Source organism: Hevea brasiliensis, chromosome 5 (assembly GCF_030052815.1).
Source record: "Hevea brasiliensis isolate MT/VB/25A 57/8 chromosome 5, ASM3005281v1, whole genome shotgun sequence".
Lineage (NCBI taxonomy): Eukaryota > Viridiplantae > Streptophyta > Magnoliopsida > Malpighiales > Euphorbiaceae > Hevea > Hevea brasiliensis.
This window is the reverse complement of record NC_079497.1, coordinates 1,711,873-1,731,347: the sequence shown is the minus strand read 5'-3', so window position 1 is coordinate 1,731,347 and position 19,475 is coordinate 1,711,873. Positions and strand designations below refer to the sequence as shown.

General features: G+C 34.7%; 2 protein-coding genes across 3 annotated transcripts; both read right to left on the bottom strand.

The window, feature by feature from the left end:
- Window positions 1-1,123: 1,123 nt before the first annotated feature.
- LOC110667670 (transcription elongation factor SPT6 homolog) lies at window positions 1,124-15,028 on the bottom strand. Its single transcript, XM_021828582.2, has 18 exons — window positions 14,858-15,028; window positions 14,568-14,732; window positions 14,408-14,488; window positions 13,754-13,889; window positions 13,491-13,566; window positions 13,248-13,398; window positions 13,001-13,133; window positions 12,674-12,920; window positions 12,370-12,576; window positions 12,153-12,278; window positions 11,651-12,037; window positions 11,468-11,575; window positions 10,552-11,331; window positions 9,874-10,015; window positions 8,610-9,781; window positions 3,059-3,268; window positions 2,446-2,941; window positions 1,124-1,813 (listed from the first exon to the last, which is right to left on the bottom strand). The coding sequence occupies exons 2-18, from the start codon at window positions 14,596-14,598 to the stop codon at window positions 1,443-1,445; spliced, it is 4,854 nt and encodes a 1,617-aa protein (XP_021684274.2). The 5' UTR covers window positions 14,599-14,732; window positions 14,858-15,028; the 3' UTR covers window positions 1,124-1,442.
- A 2,005-nt stretch (window positions 15,029-17,033) lies between these two features.
- On the bottom strand, window positions 17,034-18,955 carry LOC110667636 (uncharacterized). 2 transcript variants are annotated; one of them, XM_021828544.2, is made up of 4 exons: window positions 18,748-18,955; window positions 18,515-18,581; window positions 17,436-17,528; window positions 17,034-17,310 (listed from the first exon to the last, which is right to left on the bottom strand). In XM_021828544.2, the coding sequence occupies exons 1-4, from the start codon at window positions 18,907-18,909 to the stop codon at window positions 17,249-17,251; spliced, it is 384 nt and encodes a 127-aa protein (XP_021684236.2). In that variant the 5' UTR covers window positions 18,910-18,955; the 3' UTR covers window positions 17,034-17,248. The 2 variants fall into 2 exon arrangements, with proteins under 2 accessions (XP_021684236.2, XP_021684237.2); XM_021828545.2 differs by having other exon boundaries at window positions 17,436-17,522; window positions 18,748-18,954.
- Between the last annotated feature and the right edge of the window lie 520 nt (window positions 18,956-19,475).

The window sequence follows — 19,475 nt, the reverse complement described above, 5'->3', positions numbered from 1 at the left end:
AAAATTTTACTGTATGAAAATTAAATTTATATTTATATTTTTTTAAAAATTATTCAGATATTTTCATTCAATTTCATGATTATCATTTTTTATATTTTATCTATTTAAAAATATTTTTTTCAAATTATCACATTGATTACTTAGATATAGAAGAATTAACTTTTTAATGTAAATAATTGGTATCATTTTTTCTGTCAAAGATGAAAATTTAAAGAGAAAATGAAGGGGGAATGATTTGGATGCAAAGAAGAAGGAATTTGAGGAGATAAAAATAAGAAAAGTAACAGAGGAATAAGGAAAGAGACAGTCCAAGACAAAGAGTTAATATAATTAAATTATAAAAAATAATTAATATATTTTTTAAAATATATAAAGTAATTAATTAATTTAATTAAAATAAAAAAATTAAATAACAGTTTAATTGATATAAAATTAATAAATAATTTAATAAAAAATAAAATATATAATAAATAATATATTTTTTAAATATAAAATCAAGTAATTAATTTTGGATTAAATAATAATTTCTCTCAGGATATATGCACTATCGAGGTTAAAAAAATAAATAAATAAAAAAGCAAGTATTTTACCGTTAAAGAATAAAACAATAGAAATAAGGCCCAGCCCCCGCGCTGTTTCAGTACATCGAACTCAATTTTGGAAGCGTTATTCTTTAAATATATTAACTACAAATATATTAACAATTTATTTAAAAATAAACTATTATTGACGAAATATTAACATGATTGACATCCACATTCTCGGGATTCGTATTTGGTGTGTTCTACAATTATTTAACCACATAAGATTATTTTATTATTACAAATTAGATATTTTAATTAAATTTCACGACTCATTTCATTAAATTATAAAGCGATATTTTTTAAAAAAATAATTAATTAATTTAATAGAAAATAAAATTTCTTTAATATTTTAAAATATATTTTTTAATCTAAAATTTTAATTAAAATTATATTATTAAAAACTATTATATGTGTTTTTCCATGTGAAGAAATTTTATTTTTTCCTGTACAGAAAGAAGTAGCATTTTACAAAAATCTGTTAAGTGACTTACATTAGATCAGCTTAATCTTTTTATAACAAAGTATAATTACCCTGTTAGTAAACCAAGTAACCTGCCTAGAAGTAAGGCTGGGCTCTTTCTATGTATCTACTCCATCCAGAAAAGACCCCAAAATATACTGTCTTCCGCGTTTACCACAGCAAAATAATTAGATGGTTACTACACATGCGCCATGTATTGATCCCTATTTCAAAAATTCTAATAACATGGTCCTTCCATCTGGCGCAAAGTAAAAAAGCCAATAGCCAATAACCCTGATCACATTTTCCAGCTTTCAACACACTCAGTTGGGATACAGCTTGATTTATCAGCTTCCCATTGATGATGAGGAAGGACCATCGGACCAATGGCCATCACTTCACCAACCACCACTTCCACCTCCAGACCATCCATCATTACCAGACTCTGATTGTGAAGAACCTCTTTTGAAGCCAGTACCCCAACCAGAACTCCCATTGTCAGAGCCGCCGCCACCACCACTTCCCCAGCCACCAGGAAAAGCCTCCCTTCCAGGTGAATTCTGGACCTTAGAACCAGGGAAACTGCCCCAACCTCTATCACCACCCTTGGCATCTGAATCCCATCTGGAATTATTATAACCAGAATCCTGCCTGTCATTGCTATTGTTATTTCCTCTGCTGTTATAAGAGCCACGACCATGTCCTTGCCCACCATATGGCCTTGGTAACCCACTCTGATGACTGTCTCGACTTCTATAATCATTTCGGCCTATAAAACCAAACATTTAAAGGAAAAATTAACAAATCTTGATAACAAATTATCGATTAATCCAAAAGCTTCATTACAGTGTGCATGAGAGAAGGGAATGTTGATCAAATTTCAGAGCAACTCTTTTCCATGGACAAATGCAGACATACAAGTTTCAACCATTCAACAGAAATTTCATGGATCACATTCCAACCTAGATTATAACGTAGTACTATTTAACATGCAATATACTCCTTTCATGAATGGGAATGTTGATTTCGACAAGATCAAACAACTCTATATGGAATTAGTCTAGAGAAACTAAAACCAACAAGAAAGGAGAAACAGCATACATCTAGTACCAGGCAGAAGATGACAAGGAGAAATTCTTTTTTATTTGAAAGAGAAAAGGAAGGGAGAGGGTACTCAAAATAAAATTTAAAAAATACATGCAAAACACATAACGTATCATAATTGGCCGTTTTTCCTACACTGGGCAGCCAAAAAGAACAATAGTAAAATAATGAGATCAAGTCTAATCTGGAGGTCTCAGGTTTGGACCAATAGGATTAAGTCTTAAGGTTTTTTGGGAGACTAACCAAAACCAAAACCAAGAACCAGAAAATGGGGAAGAGAGTTTTCAAAAGCCGCACCTGTTCTGGCGCCTGGCACAGAAGAACGATCTCTGTCAAAAGACTGGCCTCTCCAGCCACCATCATTTGCAGAACCACCCCAGCCACTACCCATGGATGCCCCTGAAGAGCCCCCAGTTGCAGGGCTTCGCATTGGTACCATGGCAGCAACTGATCTAATAGACGGTGCAGATTCATGCATGGGATCATCAATGTGCCTCTGAAAATATGCCACAAGCCGATCAATGTCTTCAAACATCCTTTTCCGAAACTTGAATCCCTTGGGATATAGACCAACGTACTCGTGATGTGGATTTGTGCTCCTAATGTAAGTCAGAATAAAAGTGCCTGGATGTTCATGAGAAATCCCAAAAGAGTAAACTATCCTCATAGGATAATCCGATTTCTCAATCCTGAGTTGCTCATCAACTTCTGCTTTAGTGCCCCTTCTGAACTTGCGATAACTTAGCATTGCCTTTAGATGAGCCACCAAGGGATCAACATACCGGTCCATTACCTACATTTAAAGGGATATATCATTTTTACTTTTGTGGCCATTTCAAATAAACTGGGATATAAAGGCAAAATTGCCTCGACCCCTCAACTAAGAATGTTTGAGATAATGGAGACAAACCTCATCCAAATCCTCAAAAGTGTCCTCCCCAATTTTCAGGGTCTTACCAATTCGAAGTAAACTTGTAATGTCCTTGTGTTCCTTTCCACCTTCAACTATATCTTTGTGAGCATAAACTCCATCATAAACCTTAAGAGTTAGAGTTAAATACGATGGCCCACGAGAACTTGGACGAATGATACTTTCTCCAGGATCCTTGTCAGATAAAAACTGTTACAGGCAAAGGCTTTCAGATTTAGTAATCAACTGTCATACACGATTAATTAAATTATTAAGTGCACAATCATTAAAAATTAAAATAAATGCAAACCACTGCTCAAAAATGGTACCACAATACATTCAAAAAGCTTCAGGTAAAAGCCAAACAAAATAGTATAAAAACGATTAAGAAACAATGAAGAGCACTCCAAGAGTTTCACATCAATTGGATAGTGATAGAGCAAGTGGTATGTTAAATCACTCTTCTCAGAAGCTAGCCCTTTCTGAGAAGGCCGAGATTCATACTTAATTGTCTTTGCTCACTGTTATGGAAAGTCAATCACTATATTATTTCTCTTTATATTCTGTATTCTGTATTCCTATTTAAGATTTCTTATTTAGGATTTCTTCCTAATTAGTTGAACACAATTATAGGAATCAATTGTATATACATACCCATGTACAGATTAATTGAAATTAAGGAGAATCATTTCTTTCTACATGGTATCAGAGCAGGTCATCCATCTAGGGTAACTATTTGTTCTCACCACCCAGCTCAGGAGAGACCTTGGCCGCCGACCAGCCGTTTCGACTCCAATCAACATCGCCGGCGTCGCCTCAACCCCCTCGTTCCAGGGTAATAGAAGAGGAAGTAGAGGAATTACAGGCAACAGAAGTAATCAGCGTAATGGAGTGGCTAGTTCTAATCAGGACTCAAGATGAATCATTTGTTATTATTGCCATGAGCCTGACCATACATACAAAATATAATTGTCCACAACTTCAGAGGAAATATCAGCGATCACAGATGACAAATATGGCAGTAGAGGATTCTACAGTATCTTCCTCTGAGAAAATTGTTTTGGTATCTGCAGAGGATTTTGCACAGTTTTCCCAGTATCAAGCATCTCTAAAGCCTACTAGTTCGCTGAGTCAAGTAAATCCACTATATGCCTTGTGTCTTCCTCATCCAAATGGGTTATTGATTCTGGTGCGCGACAGATCACATGACAGGTAATTCTAGTCTTCTATCTGCTTTTCAGTCTAATCTCACTTCCTCTATTGTTACTTTAGCTAATGGTTCTACTTCTTGTGTCATGAGTTCTGAAACTGCAAACCCAACTTCGCCAATTTCTTTGTCATCTGTTTTGTGTCTACCAAAATTCTTTTTTAATCTACTTTCTGTTAGTAAACTTACTCGTACCTTAAATTGTTCTGTTTCCTTTTTTACTAACCAGCGTTTGTTTCATGATCTTACGACGAAGCAGATTATTGGTAGATGATGCAAAATTTCAATCTTATATGACACAAAATGGCATTCTTCATCATTCTTCCTATGGGGATACCACATCACAAAATGGAGTGGCCGAAAGAAAAAATCGGCATCTTCTTGAGGTAACTCGTGCACTTCTTTTTCAGATGAAAGTTCTTAAACACTTTTGGGCGGATGCAGTTTCTACGGCATATTTTTTTATCAATCGTATGCCGTCTTCTGTCCTTAATAGGGATATTTCTTATGCTTTTTTGTTTCCTACAAAATCTTTGTTCCCTATTGAACCTCGTATTTTTTGTTGTACCTATTTTGTACGTGATGCTCGTCCACAGGTTACTAAATTGGATCCAAAGTCTCTCAAATGTGTCTTCCTTGGGTACTCCCGGCTTCAAAAAGAGTACCGCTGTTTCTCTCCTACTCTTAATCGTTATCTTGTTTCTGCAGATATCACATTTTTTTAGTCCACTTCATTTTTTCTCCAATCATCTGTATATGAGAGTCAGGAGGAGGAGGATGATCTCTTAATATACTGTCAAACCAATGTTTAGTCCTCTCCCACAGCCTGTTCCTTCTGTCTCTAGATCTACTCGACCTCCCGTTGTTCATGTTTATTCTAGGAGATAGGATATTCCTGACTCAGATCCTCCACCAGCTACTTCGTTGAGAGATCCTGTACCTCATACTGATCATGATTTTGATCTAGACTTACCCATTGCTCTTCATAAAGGTAAACGTTCATGTACTTACCCTATCTCTTCTTTTGTTTCTTATAATCAATTGTCTTCTTGTTCTCGGTGTTTTGTTGCTTCTTTAGACTCTGTTCCTATCCCTAATACTGTTAGTGAGGCACTGTCTCATCCTGGCTGGTGTACTGTTATGAAAGAGAAAATGGAGGCTTTAGATGCTAATGGTACATGGAAACTGTTGCCTTTGACCACTGGTAAGAAAGTTATTGGTTGCAAATGAGTATTTACAGTAAAGGTAAATCATGATAGTTCTGTGACTAGGTTAAAAGTACGCCTTGTAGCAAAAGGATATGCTCAGACATATGGGGTTGATTACTCTGACACTTTTTCTCCTGTAGCTAAACTCACTTCTGTTCGCTTATTTATCACTTTAGCAGCTACATATGATTGGCCCCTGCACCAATTGAATATCAAGAATGCTTTCCTTCATGGTGATCTTCAGGATGAGATGTATATAGAGCAACCACCTGGGTTTGTTGCTCAGAGGGAGTTGGGTAAAGTTTGTAGGCTTCGGAAGTCTCTTTATGGCTTGAAACAAAGCCCTAGGGCCTGGTTTGGGAGATTCAGTGAAACAGTACAGAAATTTAATATGCAAAAGAGCAAGTGTGATCACTGAGTATTTTATAGGCAATCTGAGACTGATCTAATTCTCTTGGTAATCTATGTGGATGACATTGTCATCACTGGGAGTGACTCTGCAGGTATTCCATCTCTTAAAACTTTGCTCCAAACCCAGTTTCAGACCAAAGACTTGGGATTGTTAAAGTATTTCTTAGATATTGAAATTATGAGAAGAAAGGTATTTTCTTGTCTCAAAGAAAATATGTCCTCGATCTATTGATAGAGATAAGAAAATTAGGTGCTAAGCCTTGTAGTGCACCAATGACTCCAAATTTACAACTGTCAACAGGAGATAGTGAGTTGTTTGAAGATTCAAAGAGATACAGGAGATTGGTAGGAAAATTGAATTACCTTATAGTCACTCGTCCTGACATTGCTTATGCTTTTAGTGTGGTAAGTCAGTTTATGTCTTCCCCAACTGTTGCTCATTGGGAAGCCTTGGGACAAATCTTGAGTTTTCTAAAGGGCGCTCTAGGAAGAGGTTTATTATATGGTAATCATGGGCATTTGAATATTGAACATTTTTCAGATGCCGACTGGGCTGGATCTAAGATTAACAGGAGGTCAACTACTGGATATTGCGTTTTTGTTGGAGGAAATTTGGTGTCTTGGAAAAGCAAGAAGCAGAGTGTAGTTTCTCGATCTAGTGCTGAATCCGAATACAGAGCCATGGCACAATCAGTATGTGAGGTAATGTAGATACTTCAATTACTAGATGAGATAGGTTTTAAAACCTCCCTGCCTGCAAAATTGTGGTATGATAATCAAGCTGCTCTCCATATTGCTTCTAATCCGGTGTTTCATGAGCGGACCAAACATATTGAGATTGATTGTCACTTTGTTCGTGAAAAGATTCAACAACAGATCATCTCAACAGGACACATCAAAACTAGAGAGCAGTTAGGAGATATTTTCACAAAAGCTCTGAATGGAGCTAGGATTGACTATATTTGTAACAAGTTGGGCATTATTAACATCTATGCTCCAACTTGAGGGAGAGTGTTATGGAAAGTCAATAACTATATTATTTCTCTGTATATTCTGTATTCCTATTTAGGATTTCTTATTTAGGATTTCTTCCTAATTAGTAGAACACAATTATAGGAATCAATTTAATATATATACCCATGTACAGATTAATTGAAATTAAGGAGAATCATCTCTTTCTACACTCACCTACCTTTATCTACTGTGATAATTTACTATGATTTATAATACCTGTGTTGGAAATTTAATTTTTCTTTGGGTGCTTTATACGAGGGGAAAAAATACAAATGTAAGAGGAAAATTAAGGTTTTAATGTCTTGAGTCTCTATTAGATGCCACCTAAATTAGGCGGTATAAATTTAAAAAGAATAACCAATTTGATGCTTAGAATCAGAATAGTTATTTTGAAATGGCATTAAAATGGCAATTCAAATAAATTTGCATAAAAAAAAACCAATCCACACATAATTTTGCAGTTCATCAATAAGGTTAATTAAAGGATGCATCAACAAAATGCTTCCCCATTTTCACAATGTCAGCTTTGATTGAGGGTCAAATTTGAACTTTCCCATTACAAGCAAGGAGGTTGCCCATGTGGTTTGATCCAGTGACCTCAAATTAAAACTGAAAGAACCTCCATTGCAACTCAATAAAGCAAATAAAATAGGTCATTAGTGTAGGGAGTCAACTTAATTAGAAAGTTGAATCCTTGCAAAAACAACCCACTTTTTCTTTCTAATTCTATCAAGTGAATTTATAAATTTATACACAATGCAATAACTATCTTAAGACTACTATAATTCACAAATTTATTATGAACGGATTATGTGCAAATAAACTCTATTTTCAAAATCAAAATTTTCATAAATGTGTGCAAAGCATGACTCTAGAAAGATGTAAATCACAAACCCCAAAGCTAATGCTGGAACTTGTTATAAACAAAGCTATAATAAAATATTCAAAATGGCCCTGTTGCATGAACACTTATAAAGAGACGTAATAAGCAAACTAGCAAAGATGGGCATATTCAGCCAAAAAACTTGATGACATAAATATTGAATAACATAAAAAAAAAACAACCAACAGTAATAGCCCAACTAACCAAAAGTTCAAAAAAATCAATTAAGCAATAATGCATCTCATTTTCTTTCCAAAACCACCCTTACTAAAAGTGAGTAAAAAGGATTTTAAAAAGTTAAATGATAAATGGTCATGCAAAAATTTAAGTAATTAATGCTTTTACTTATTGTCTACATGCAACACAGGACCTAAAAATTAAATATCATAATAAAAAAATAATAAAGAAACCTAGACGCTCAACGCTAGCTTTGTAACATTTTAGGGAACTAGAAATCCAGAGTCCGGTGTATTTGTTTAGCTTAAAATTTGTTAATCTTTAGCTGGAAATAAATTCAGGAGAATCAATAAAAGCTTCTAAGAATCCTATTTCAAGCGTACTTAATTGACCTTTTCTTTTGTTGGGCGAGGAAAAAGTTTACATACAACACAATATAGTCTTTCAATGCATAGGAAAATGACAGGAACTTGGTAAATCCTAAGACCCATACCGCAAAGAATAAAGTCAATAACCAAGGGGCTTAACTATATATGGGACATGTGGTCGTTATGAAAATTCAAGAACTCCAGGACAAACCCTACGGAGATTCAATGCAATCAACAAAATGAACAACCAAGTTATAGTAACCATGACGCATAAACAAGATACCTCCATTGCTTCGTCAGCTGTTATGTTCTGGAAGCGAGGGTGAACAATCATCCTAGGCTTAAAGTGTTTCTTTGCAAGCTCCTTCTCTTTGCGAGCCTTTTCTTGCTCACTCTGAAGACTACTTCGATCTTCATGGTAATATGGATCAAGGTTTCGGACCTGCTGATATCGATTACTCCTCATCTCTCTCTCTCTACAAACTAAAAACACCTGATATCTATTCTTTTGGATTGATTTGATCTTGCAAGTGAGTATGTCACCTTCATGCAGCCTGTCAGACAACTCAGGCATATCCCTCCAATCGTCTGCATAGTCTTCCTTTGTAAGCATACCAGTCAATCCAGATTCCAGCACACATATTGCCCTTCCACCTTGCACCCTGCGAACGGTAGCCTGTACTATTCTCCCTTCAGCAAGGGTATCCTCAGTTTCACCTGATATCATATAAAATTCCTCATCCTGACTTGGTTCTTTATACTGTTTACGCCAATCCTGAAAACCCTGTATCAATTCTAATTGTATATACTTGAAAGTCTCCTTCTTATTTTCACGCTTCTTATCATGGAGATACACATCAAGATCAAGGTTTTTCAATAAATTAGGTCGGTCTCTAACATGCTCTATTGCCATTTCCAGTGCCTCATCATCATCATTTGTGTCACCATTGTCCATTTCATAAACATCCTTAGCCATCTCCTGTGCCAGTCCGTAAGATTCTGGATGTATCCTCGTATCATCCAATAAATCAATAAATTGGCTGCTGCTTGCAGCTAAACCACTACGCCGGACACGCAAGAAACCAACTGCATTAACAAACACCTTTTTACCGAGTCCATGTACTGTCACAAAGTCTTTTCTAGTGAAAATTGCTCCAGCCCTCACCAGAGACCTCTGTAAAGATGCTGCCTTTCTAGGGCCAAGCCCAGCAATGAACTGTAAAGGGGCAAATAACCATTCATGGCTTGTAGCCATATTAATATCGAGCCCTACCTGGTTAGTAACATCTACCATAACCTGTTCAACCATTGCATATTTCTCATCAGGGTTGAGAAAATTCTCCAACGAGCTGAGCTTCCAAGACAAAATCTCCCTTGCTGGTCCACAGAGTGTTGCAACTGTTGCCAACGGATTTTGCAGATAACGGCCAAGAGCAGCAGCCCGCCTAACAATGCCTAATAAGCATAAGAAAAAACATAATTTACTACTACATTGGGTCTCAATAGCATGACAATTTGAAAGCAGCAGGAAAATGTAGCATATTTACCTGGCTGCCCAGCTAGTTGGTCAGAAGAAATCCGAGAATTTTCATAAAGGCGAGGCAGAGACTCATCACCATACACAATGCTTAATTCATCCATCTCATGTCCAACATCTCTCGGATTTTCCTCCACCATCTTAAAAATGATCTGGTAAAGGTGGAGCGGAAGTAATAAGCACCAGAGAAAATGAGTCAAATAAGAGCCATCTGAGAAACAATCATATAAACCACATATACAGGATAAATGATAAAACCAATTTATTCCCAGTTGAAAGCTGCAATGCAGCTTTATAACAGCCAAAAAACACTAAGAGTGTCAACAGAATCTCAACAAAAGATGGCTCCCAAAGCTCAAGGACCATCAACAATGGTATACTTAACAAACTGTAAAAGCAAAATTCTGGAATCTGTGATGCCAAATAATTAAGCTTGCATAAAATCAAGTAAACATAAAAATAAATAAAGCATAACCTCTAAACTTAACCACCGTTTTCAAGTATTCTAAGGATAGCAATGGTTTTTTACTGTTTAGAAGCCTATTTACATCATAAGTCATGGCATCTCAAGGAGCAACTCATTAGTGAGAATTCAAAGACATGAGTTTGAGTTAGTAAGATTCAACGTTCTGAGTGTCGAGTTAGTAAGAATTCAAAACCCATCAAGAATGAGTTTGACAATATTTACCTCATATATATCATCCTTCAGCCTAGTACAAGACAAATTCACAGCTCCTAAAACCACAACATGTGGTTGGTGATCAGTCATGAACTTCAAAACACGTTGCTGGTCATTTTTCTTATTTTGCTGGTCATTAATATTTTGAGAACGCAAGGTGAGGGACCCAGCGTAAAGTACATCTAGCACCTCCCCTGATGAATCTAGCATCACAAAAGTGGTTGCTGGCTTCCCAGGGCCCCAGCAGCAGGCCATGACCCTTGGTGCAGCTTCATCATCTGAAGAAACATCATTTTCTTTGCGTTGATATGGACCCACAGAAACTTTATTCCACAAAGCCTTTCCATACTCCCAAAGCAACCAGCTTTTAGCTCTACTTGTTAACAAGGATCTTGCTTCTTTCTCCATTGAAGGTAACAAATAAGTGTACAGAGCATCCTTCAATATCAATGTCCTCTGCTCATTCCAGAGTTGAGCAGACTTACTAACACCATCACTAAGATAATGCTCATTGCAGTCACCAATCAACTTATTCATGTATTTTTCTGGAAGCTTAAAAGTTATTTGAAGAAGCTTCTCTTCTTCAGCCTTTTGAATGAGAAACCATTGAGCATCCTCAAATTTGTTAATTGGTTTTTCACGCAACCACTTCACACCCGCAAATTGATGAAAAGAATCTATTGCAACATTTCCATCTGGCGTTGGGCTTGTGGATACCACAGCATTTTCCATGTACATACTACGGACATATTTTCTGATACTTGGCTCACAGCTTATTTCAACCGCAGCCTGGAAAAACCAAATATAAAACAATTAGTAAAAGATAAAGAAAGAAAGAGAATCACAACTTGTAATGATGAAAAAGTATCATGCGGCAGAACTTTTAGTGCTAGCTAATCTGAGCAGCAAGAACGTCAATTTTTACCATGTGCCTGGCCCCTTTAAGAACCGCTTGGGGAGTTTCAAACATTGCACATGTAAAGTTTGACGCCATCTCCTCTGGTGTTTCCTTAGCATTCTCCAATATTTCCCCCTACATTTAAATGCAACAAGAGAATTAGATCACCATCAATCACAAACACAGCAACTGTGGACTATGCAAGCTCACCATCTTTTCTAAGGACAAGCCCATTCCAAGTTGCTCAGCACTGCACCCAAACTTGCTTGCAACTTCCCATAGTCCAGCCCTGCTGCAGGTACTATATTGGGATCTCCTTTTGGGCCTCTTATACTGTCCTTCATCAACACCTGCCTCACCTGGAGGAAAATGCAAGTTAAACTTTGCATCAACATCATCAACCTCTCTTTCCGATTCCGCATCCTTGAGCGACTTAAGAATGGAAACAAAAAGCTGCTGATTTAAATTGAGTCTTGTCTCATCATATATTCGTCGAGATTCTTCTTCAAATCGCTTATTATAATACAATTCGAGAGCAGTCTTTCGTTTTTGAAGAAGTAACCACTTCCTATCCAAGTCCTGAATTGCCCAAAGCACCTGCATAGAAGTACATTAGCTATTAGATCCTAAAACCTCCATTATAGTTGTTAACATGCAAGCTTCATTACGTAGTAGCATGATAAAAATGGCAGTCCCATGTCAAGTTCATCACCTTGTGCCACTTCAGCATAGGTGCCCTGTCAGATTTATCATGATTCTCATCATCAACTTCAAGGTTCTCAGGATCTTTCAATAGGCTTGAACATTCCTCCTTTCTATACATAGCAATGAAGGGGACCTAAAACTCCAAATGCAAAAATGACAGACTAAGATTAAAAAAAATGGATCAATTGTAGAATTTATTCCCATATAAATTAGAAAGTACTAACATCTAGCTTCTGAACATGGTGCAATTCCAAAAATCGAATGATGTCATCCCTGTTTAAAGGCAAATCCTGCTCTTCTTCATGTGCCTCATCTCTTCTCTTAGGAAACAAGGGCACCGTACCATTTGCAAGTTGATTATATATCCAGCTTCCCTCTTCTGTTATACTGATTTCATCAGTTGGAGGAGAACCAGTGCCTTCCTCAGATATCTAAAACAGAAAAGTCTTGAATTGATGCAACACAAAGAAACCCAAAGGGGAAAAATTTTGAAATAGAAGTATATTTTCCAAAAAAAAAAAAGAAAACCTGCATTCTTTCTGGAATATCGGTCATCCGAATCTCCTCATCTTTCTCAGTCATATACTTCTCAGAAAGTACAGTAGGTTCAAATTCCTTATCCAATCTGGTTTCCTTCCATTCGCTAGATTCTAAATCTCGCTTGCGTCGCAGCAGGAAGTCATCAACATCACCAAATAGTTCCTGAGCTTCCTGTATAGCAGATGATGTAACTCCTGGTGCCTGCCTAGATTTCTTTCTCTTCAGCTTCTTCCGTCTACATAGCAAGCCCATTAATTAAAAGATATTTCCCATGTAGAATAGACCAAAATGCAACATGGACAAGGGAAATCATACCTCATTGGAGCTCCATTCTCATCAACTTCTTCGTCCACAATAAAGTCAGCCATTTCATCCTCCTCGCCAATGTCTCCATCTTCTTCCTCCTCTGCCTCCTGCTCCTCTTCGGCAATATCCTCAAGGGGAACTCCTATTATATCATAGGACATAATTACTAGCCACGAACCAAAATGTACAAAGCAAGTACACTTAATAAGAGTACAACAAAGCAAGTACACTTAATAAGAGTACAACGCATATATACCTTCATCATCACCAAATAAGGTGCGCTTAAGTTTCTCTTCAGCTGTTCGCCCACCTTTACCACTTCCGTCAAACTCCTCATCAGAAAAACCAAAGCGCTCCTCATCAGAATCCCTCTGAGCTTTTTTCAACCGTTTAAATTTTTTGCTATCCTGAAAAAGAAAAATCCAACAAGAACTCCCAATCACTATAACAAGCATATGCAAGAAGTCGCAACATCAGTGAGAAAAGACACAAATCAAACCTTTGGTCGGTGGTGGAAAGCATTGTTGTCTCGAAGGAGCTCATAATCATCTTCATCAAGGACATCCGCAGATTCTCTAGGAATGTTGAAATAAGCGTTATTGGAAACATTAACCCAATTTAGAAGCTGTTACAATACCTTCTACAAAACACCCCTCCAAGCACGAAATAAATAAATAAATGACTTTGTTTTCCTTGCCCTGAAAATCACAATTTCCCACATGCATTCCCTATCAAGTTCTGGGAGGGGAAAAAACAGCCAACCTTTTTTTCTTTTTCTTCCTCTTTTTGTGCCTTTCTTCATCACTGTCTGCCCTCTCTTCTTCTTCATCTACTTCTTCTTCTTCCTCAACATCATCTACTATAAAATCATCCTTCTCATATTCATCTTGCCCTTCCTCTGCACAAACCACAACTATATTACATACGCCAAAAGAAACAAACAGAAAACCCCATGATAGCATAAGAAAAAAAATGTACATTCCAGTGCAACAGCATATATATATATATATATATATATATATATATATATATATATATATATATATATATATATATATAACAAAAAATACCACCCACTTCAGAGCCAAAAGCCAGAAGATGAAAAAGAAATAAAAAAATATATATATAACAAAAATATAAATAACAAAAAAAAATAAAGAAAAAGGAAGAAGAAAAGTAGAATTTAAAATTTTCAAGTTAAAGTAAATCTTCCAGAATTATAAGAAACCCAAAAAAAAGCCTTAAACCCAACCACAAAATAATATTACTCCCCATTCCCACCATAGTTTTCCACCATTTTCCACCAAAACAAAAAGAAAACGAACACATGCAGCGAAACCCTAACCAAACCAATGGATCCAGCCACTAAACAACCAACGAACTAACCCAAATATATATATGTATATAAAGTCGTACCATCTTCCTCATCGTCATCCTCGTGGTCCACTGCATCAGCGTCGACAGGTTCCCTGTCATAGTCTTCGAGCTCGACCTCATCTGCGAAAGAAAGCAAGTTGGAAGGTATTTCAGAGGCCGAAGATTAGGGTTAAAATTTCAACCGAGGTTCGGCGGCTACCTTCTTCATCAGAGACTATGTTTTTGCCCATAGTACTTGCTTATTCCTCTTCGAGAGAATTTGAAAAATTAAAAAAAAAAAAAAAAAACAAACTTGGCTTTTCTTTTGCCTTTATCTTGGCGTAGGCTCTGTTTACTAGAGGAAAAATTGCCTCTTCTATGGTTTCTACAAGAAACAATTAAACCAATCAGCGAATGAAGTACCAACTGTGCAAGAACACGATAAAAGAGATTGAATCAAGAAGATAGAGAGATTAAAATTTAGGGTTTGAGAGCTAAGATGGTAACAACCTTGAGAACCCTAAGGCGTGAAGCTGCAGTTCTGTAGCTGATCGATGGTTTGTGAGACCCTATGCTGTACAGACGGGCGCCCTGGTTTTAGACCGACATGGCAATATGAGAAGTCTTACGGTGGCTCTTTCTCTCTGCTCTCACCACTGGCACTTTTATCAGAGCTGTGTTTTAGGCCTGTGGGTAATCTGGACCGTCAAATTGATTGGTTTGGATCAGTAATTAGTCGTTGGATTTTTGGTTCCGAAAGAACTATAACTTTTAAGGCCCGTGTACTTAAAAAAAAAAAAAAAAACATATTTTCTATCTTTCATTTTCCATTTTATAAGAAAATTTTATTTTTATTTTTTATAAAAAAAATTAAAAAAAAAGTCATCTATAAATAATAAAAATAATGTTTTAATTCAAACAAATAAAAAAATATTTATATTTTTCACAATTAAAAATAAATTATTATAAAATATATTTAAAATTTTATTTTATTTTTAAAATTTTAATATGTGTTATTTATTTATTTTATAATGATATAATTTTTTATTACCTTAAATAATTATTAATTTTAATTATAAAAAATAATACAATTTTAATTATTAAAATGTCAATTGTATTCTATTTGAAAAATAAAACTTTATAATAAAAGGAAAATGTAAAACACAACTTAAATTTATTTTATAAATTTTAATTAAAATTTAGAAAATTTTCATTTTTTTAATTAGAACTGACACATGTAAATACGAAGTTACATTTTCTATTTTTTTAAAAAATTTTTTAAAAAATAATCAATTTTATTATAAGTGTATTTACATTTTTTCAAAAATTTATTTATTTTGAAGAAAATAGATAAAAATAAAAGAAATAAAAAAAATTTTAAAAATGGAATCAGTAATTTATTTAAATTTTGGAGTAAAACAAAGAGTTGGATTATTGGATCAGTATTTTTTTTAACTAATTTATGGTTAAAAAAAATAAAAAAAAAGTAAAAAAATTATAGAAACAAAGGTTATGAATATACTCTTTAACACAAAATGCTAAAAATCTAATGGTAAAAATAGGATTTATAAACTATTTTTGTTGTGTTTTATTTAGAGTATTCAAACAATGAAAATGAAAATAAAAATTTTCTTTTTCTTTTTTATTATTTAATTTTCTTTTATTTTCATTACACAATTAAAGAACCAATGGCCAAGTACTCTAAATTACTCATCATTGATCGATTTATTTGATAATATTGAATTTATCAAATAAATATAAAGTATATAATTTTATATCATAATAAATTAAAGCATTAAAATTTAATAATAAATTAAATAATCACATATAAAATTAATAACATGTATAAATTAATTGAAATATTACTTTTATCCATCTTATTTTTATTTTTGTTTATAATTTTTTTAAAATATAAAATTATTAAAATTAAAATTCTTAATTTTATATAATTAAAAAACATACTCGATTATCGAAAAGTTATTTCAGTGTCATTTCTTTTTTATTTTTTTATAGTTAGCATCTTTTTTATTTAAAAAGATCATTTATATATTGACAAAAAAAGATGGTATTTTATAAATAAATAAAGAAATTACTAATATTTTGTTTCAGAAAAAATAATAATATTTAGAATGAAAAAATAATAATATTTATGAAGAGTAATATTATTTAACATAAAAAATATTATTTTATTAATATTTGTTAATAATTTATTAATTTACACCCATTAGAAAAATCAAATCATATTTATAGGAAAGCAAATGTGTTTGCCGATTGGCTAGACACAGACAGTTTGGGTAGGCTGTTGTTTTAATTTCCCTTATTCAACCAAAAATTTATCCAAGGTCTCATTTGCGTAACATTCGAGTTTGTTGTCCTGACCCCCCCTCACTGTCGGTATGCTTTCCCAGAAAGCCGAAGGAACAGGGGAGGCCAGCGTTCATATGCAATGGCTTGAGTAAGGCTGATGTTCCGTGTGATTCGTGTCACAGATTGAACTCATATCTTCCAAACTGAGGATAGATGGTGAGGATATTTTGGTCCCATTTGGATCTCTTATGGCTGAACTCATCTTTCATTCATTTAGGCACAGAAAAAGACAATACAACTAACCATATGTTGCTCTGCTGAGAATGCATTTTTAAAAGGCAGGCAATCACTCGTTGGGTAATAGAAAGAAACCAGTGAATCATACAAACATTCGATCATTTCCTGCATTTCAGATCCTATTAAAGGACTACTGCTCATAAATGGAAATAACAAACCAGAAAAGGGACTCAAGTCTTACAAATGAAATGAATTTTAGAATTACAAACCAATGTCCTAAAGCACAAAGGTATTTTATGCTTGCGTCCCATCTGAAATATTACAAGGTTTGGCATATCATACCATGTAGCCTCCTAATCATTCTACCATTGCGTCCACTGAAGCTTCAGCAGCAGGCTTGGATTTCCCTTTTTTCTTACCTATGTATGAGGTTGCACATTCACATTAATAGAAGCATAAGAAAAAGGAAAAGCCAAGTGCAAGACAGAAAAGAACTTGGCATTGGCAGGATGCAGCACGATGCAAAATAAAACTTTCAACTTACCACTGCACTTTAACTGCTTCAGCTTCAGGCCTTTCTTCACATGAAATTTTGCTGGGGATTTGCTGGCACTCTTGGATGTATCTTCAACTGAAACTAACTTTCATCAGTTAGGTTATAAGTTGTTAGCAATATAAGTAGAAGCATCCAAAAGTCATTGAACTGTAGTGATTGCTAAGTAATTTATATTCGCAGAACCTGAATCATAGTACAAAACCCTACTCCCAGTCCCAAGAAAATTGTTACCAAATACCAACGCTTTTTTCCTGATTATCATGAAGGCACAAGGGATTCCACCAAAGCAAGGCAAAATTACAAAATTTAAGAGAAAATTTGATATTTCACCTCACAATATTAGCTTTCACTATGGGCTGCCACAGATGGATTTATGATTAACTCGATGAAGCACACTGGACAAAATTCTCTCATACATACAAAAGCACAATAAGTTGGGTATACTCCAACATTCCATCACAGCTTAAATTTATTGGGGCCAAAGGTAACTTTTTTTTTGGTATTAAATGTCTAAAACATGCAAACATTATGTTCTCAACAACTCAAGAAGCCAGAAGCATGATTTATTGGTCATCAAACAATTGCATATGTACAACTTCAACAGCATAATCTCTATTTATTTAACAAAAAAGAAATCTTAACCCTGGTTGAAAGTAATATCTAACCCTTGCAATACCAGCAAACAGATATTGCTATGGATTTTAGTTATGCTGGATTTTCAGATATCACATACTGGTAACCTAGTTCACAATTATAGTTCACAATTATAACCAGAATGAATACTAAGCCCACTCTGACTCATCTTTTCCGCTCTTATTACCTTCTTTCTTATCTTTAGCTGAGATGTCAATAAACTTGAGACCACCCACACAGCATACAATTAACTAGTTCCTAACAAATACATAATCCACTATTGCAACCTCCTTCAGCCTTCCCTATGAGACTTTTCACCGTTTTAACACCTAGATTCTATCAATTATAGAAATTACTGATTCATTGACCAGCAAGAAAAGAAATATAATGATTAGAATTGCTTCAAAAGAAGAGAAAAATGAAGGAAAATAAACCTTCAGCGGCAGCCATCTCCACATCTTGCATGGTGACCAAACCTTTCTCTATAGCCTCCTTCTGCTCCTGCATGCAATTCACAACCAAATCAATCAATAAAACGCCTCATTTGATTCCATGTTTCCGTAGATAGAAATAGCACGAAACTCATTGAATTGGGTATTCAGAGATGTGTAGATACGTATTAAAGTGTATATGAAAAAGTTTGAAACTGGGATGAGACATCACATACCCTGCGCCATTTCTTTAGGAGCTTGCGTTTGCGCTTTCCAGAGGCAGAGAGGGGCTGAGGCTTATTCTTGAGCTTCCCAGTAACTGGGTCTCCACGGATCGCTCTTTTCCTCTCTGCTACTTGCTCTCTTCTTCTTTTCTGCACCACATTGAACTTCGCCATCTTCTCTCCGTCGCTCTCCCTAAACCCTAATTCTTAGAAGGTCTTCATGCATTTTCACATCAAAATTTTGGGCTTAAATTATGGGCCTTCATGTTTTGCACTTTTGATTGGGCCTTGCTATAATTTTTTAGCATTTTTATTGCTAGGATCGATTCGATTTAAAATATAAATTATGTCTCACTGAATATCTTGGGCATGAAAAAAGCTTTCAAATTCGATTCGTCTTGAATTTGATCAATTTTATTTAATTTTATTCCAATCCTAATTTATGTGGAGCAAGATGGAAAGACCTTTTTCTCACTCTAAGTAATATATTGTTATTTTTTATTAAAAATAATTTATTTATATACATATTTAAATATTATAATTTTAGTAAAAATATAAATATATTATTAAATAATATCTAAAACTTTTTTATTTTTAATTATATTTTTTAACAAATATATTTATATTATATATTAATAAATAAATAAATAAATAAAAACTCTATTTTCAATGGAAAAGTCTCCGCTTCAACCCTAAACTCCTGTGGGTTGGGGACTGGGGAGTGATCCCCAGCCTCGACC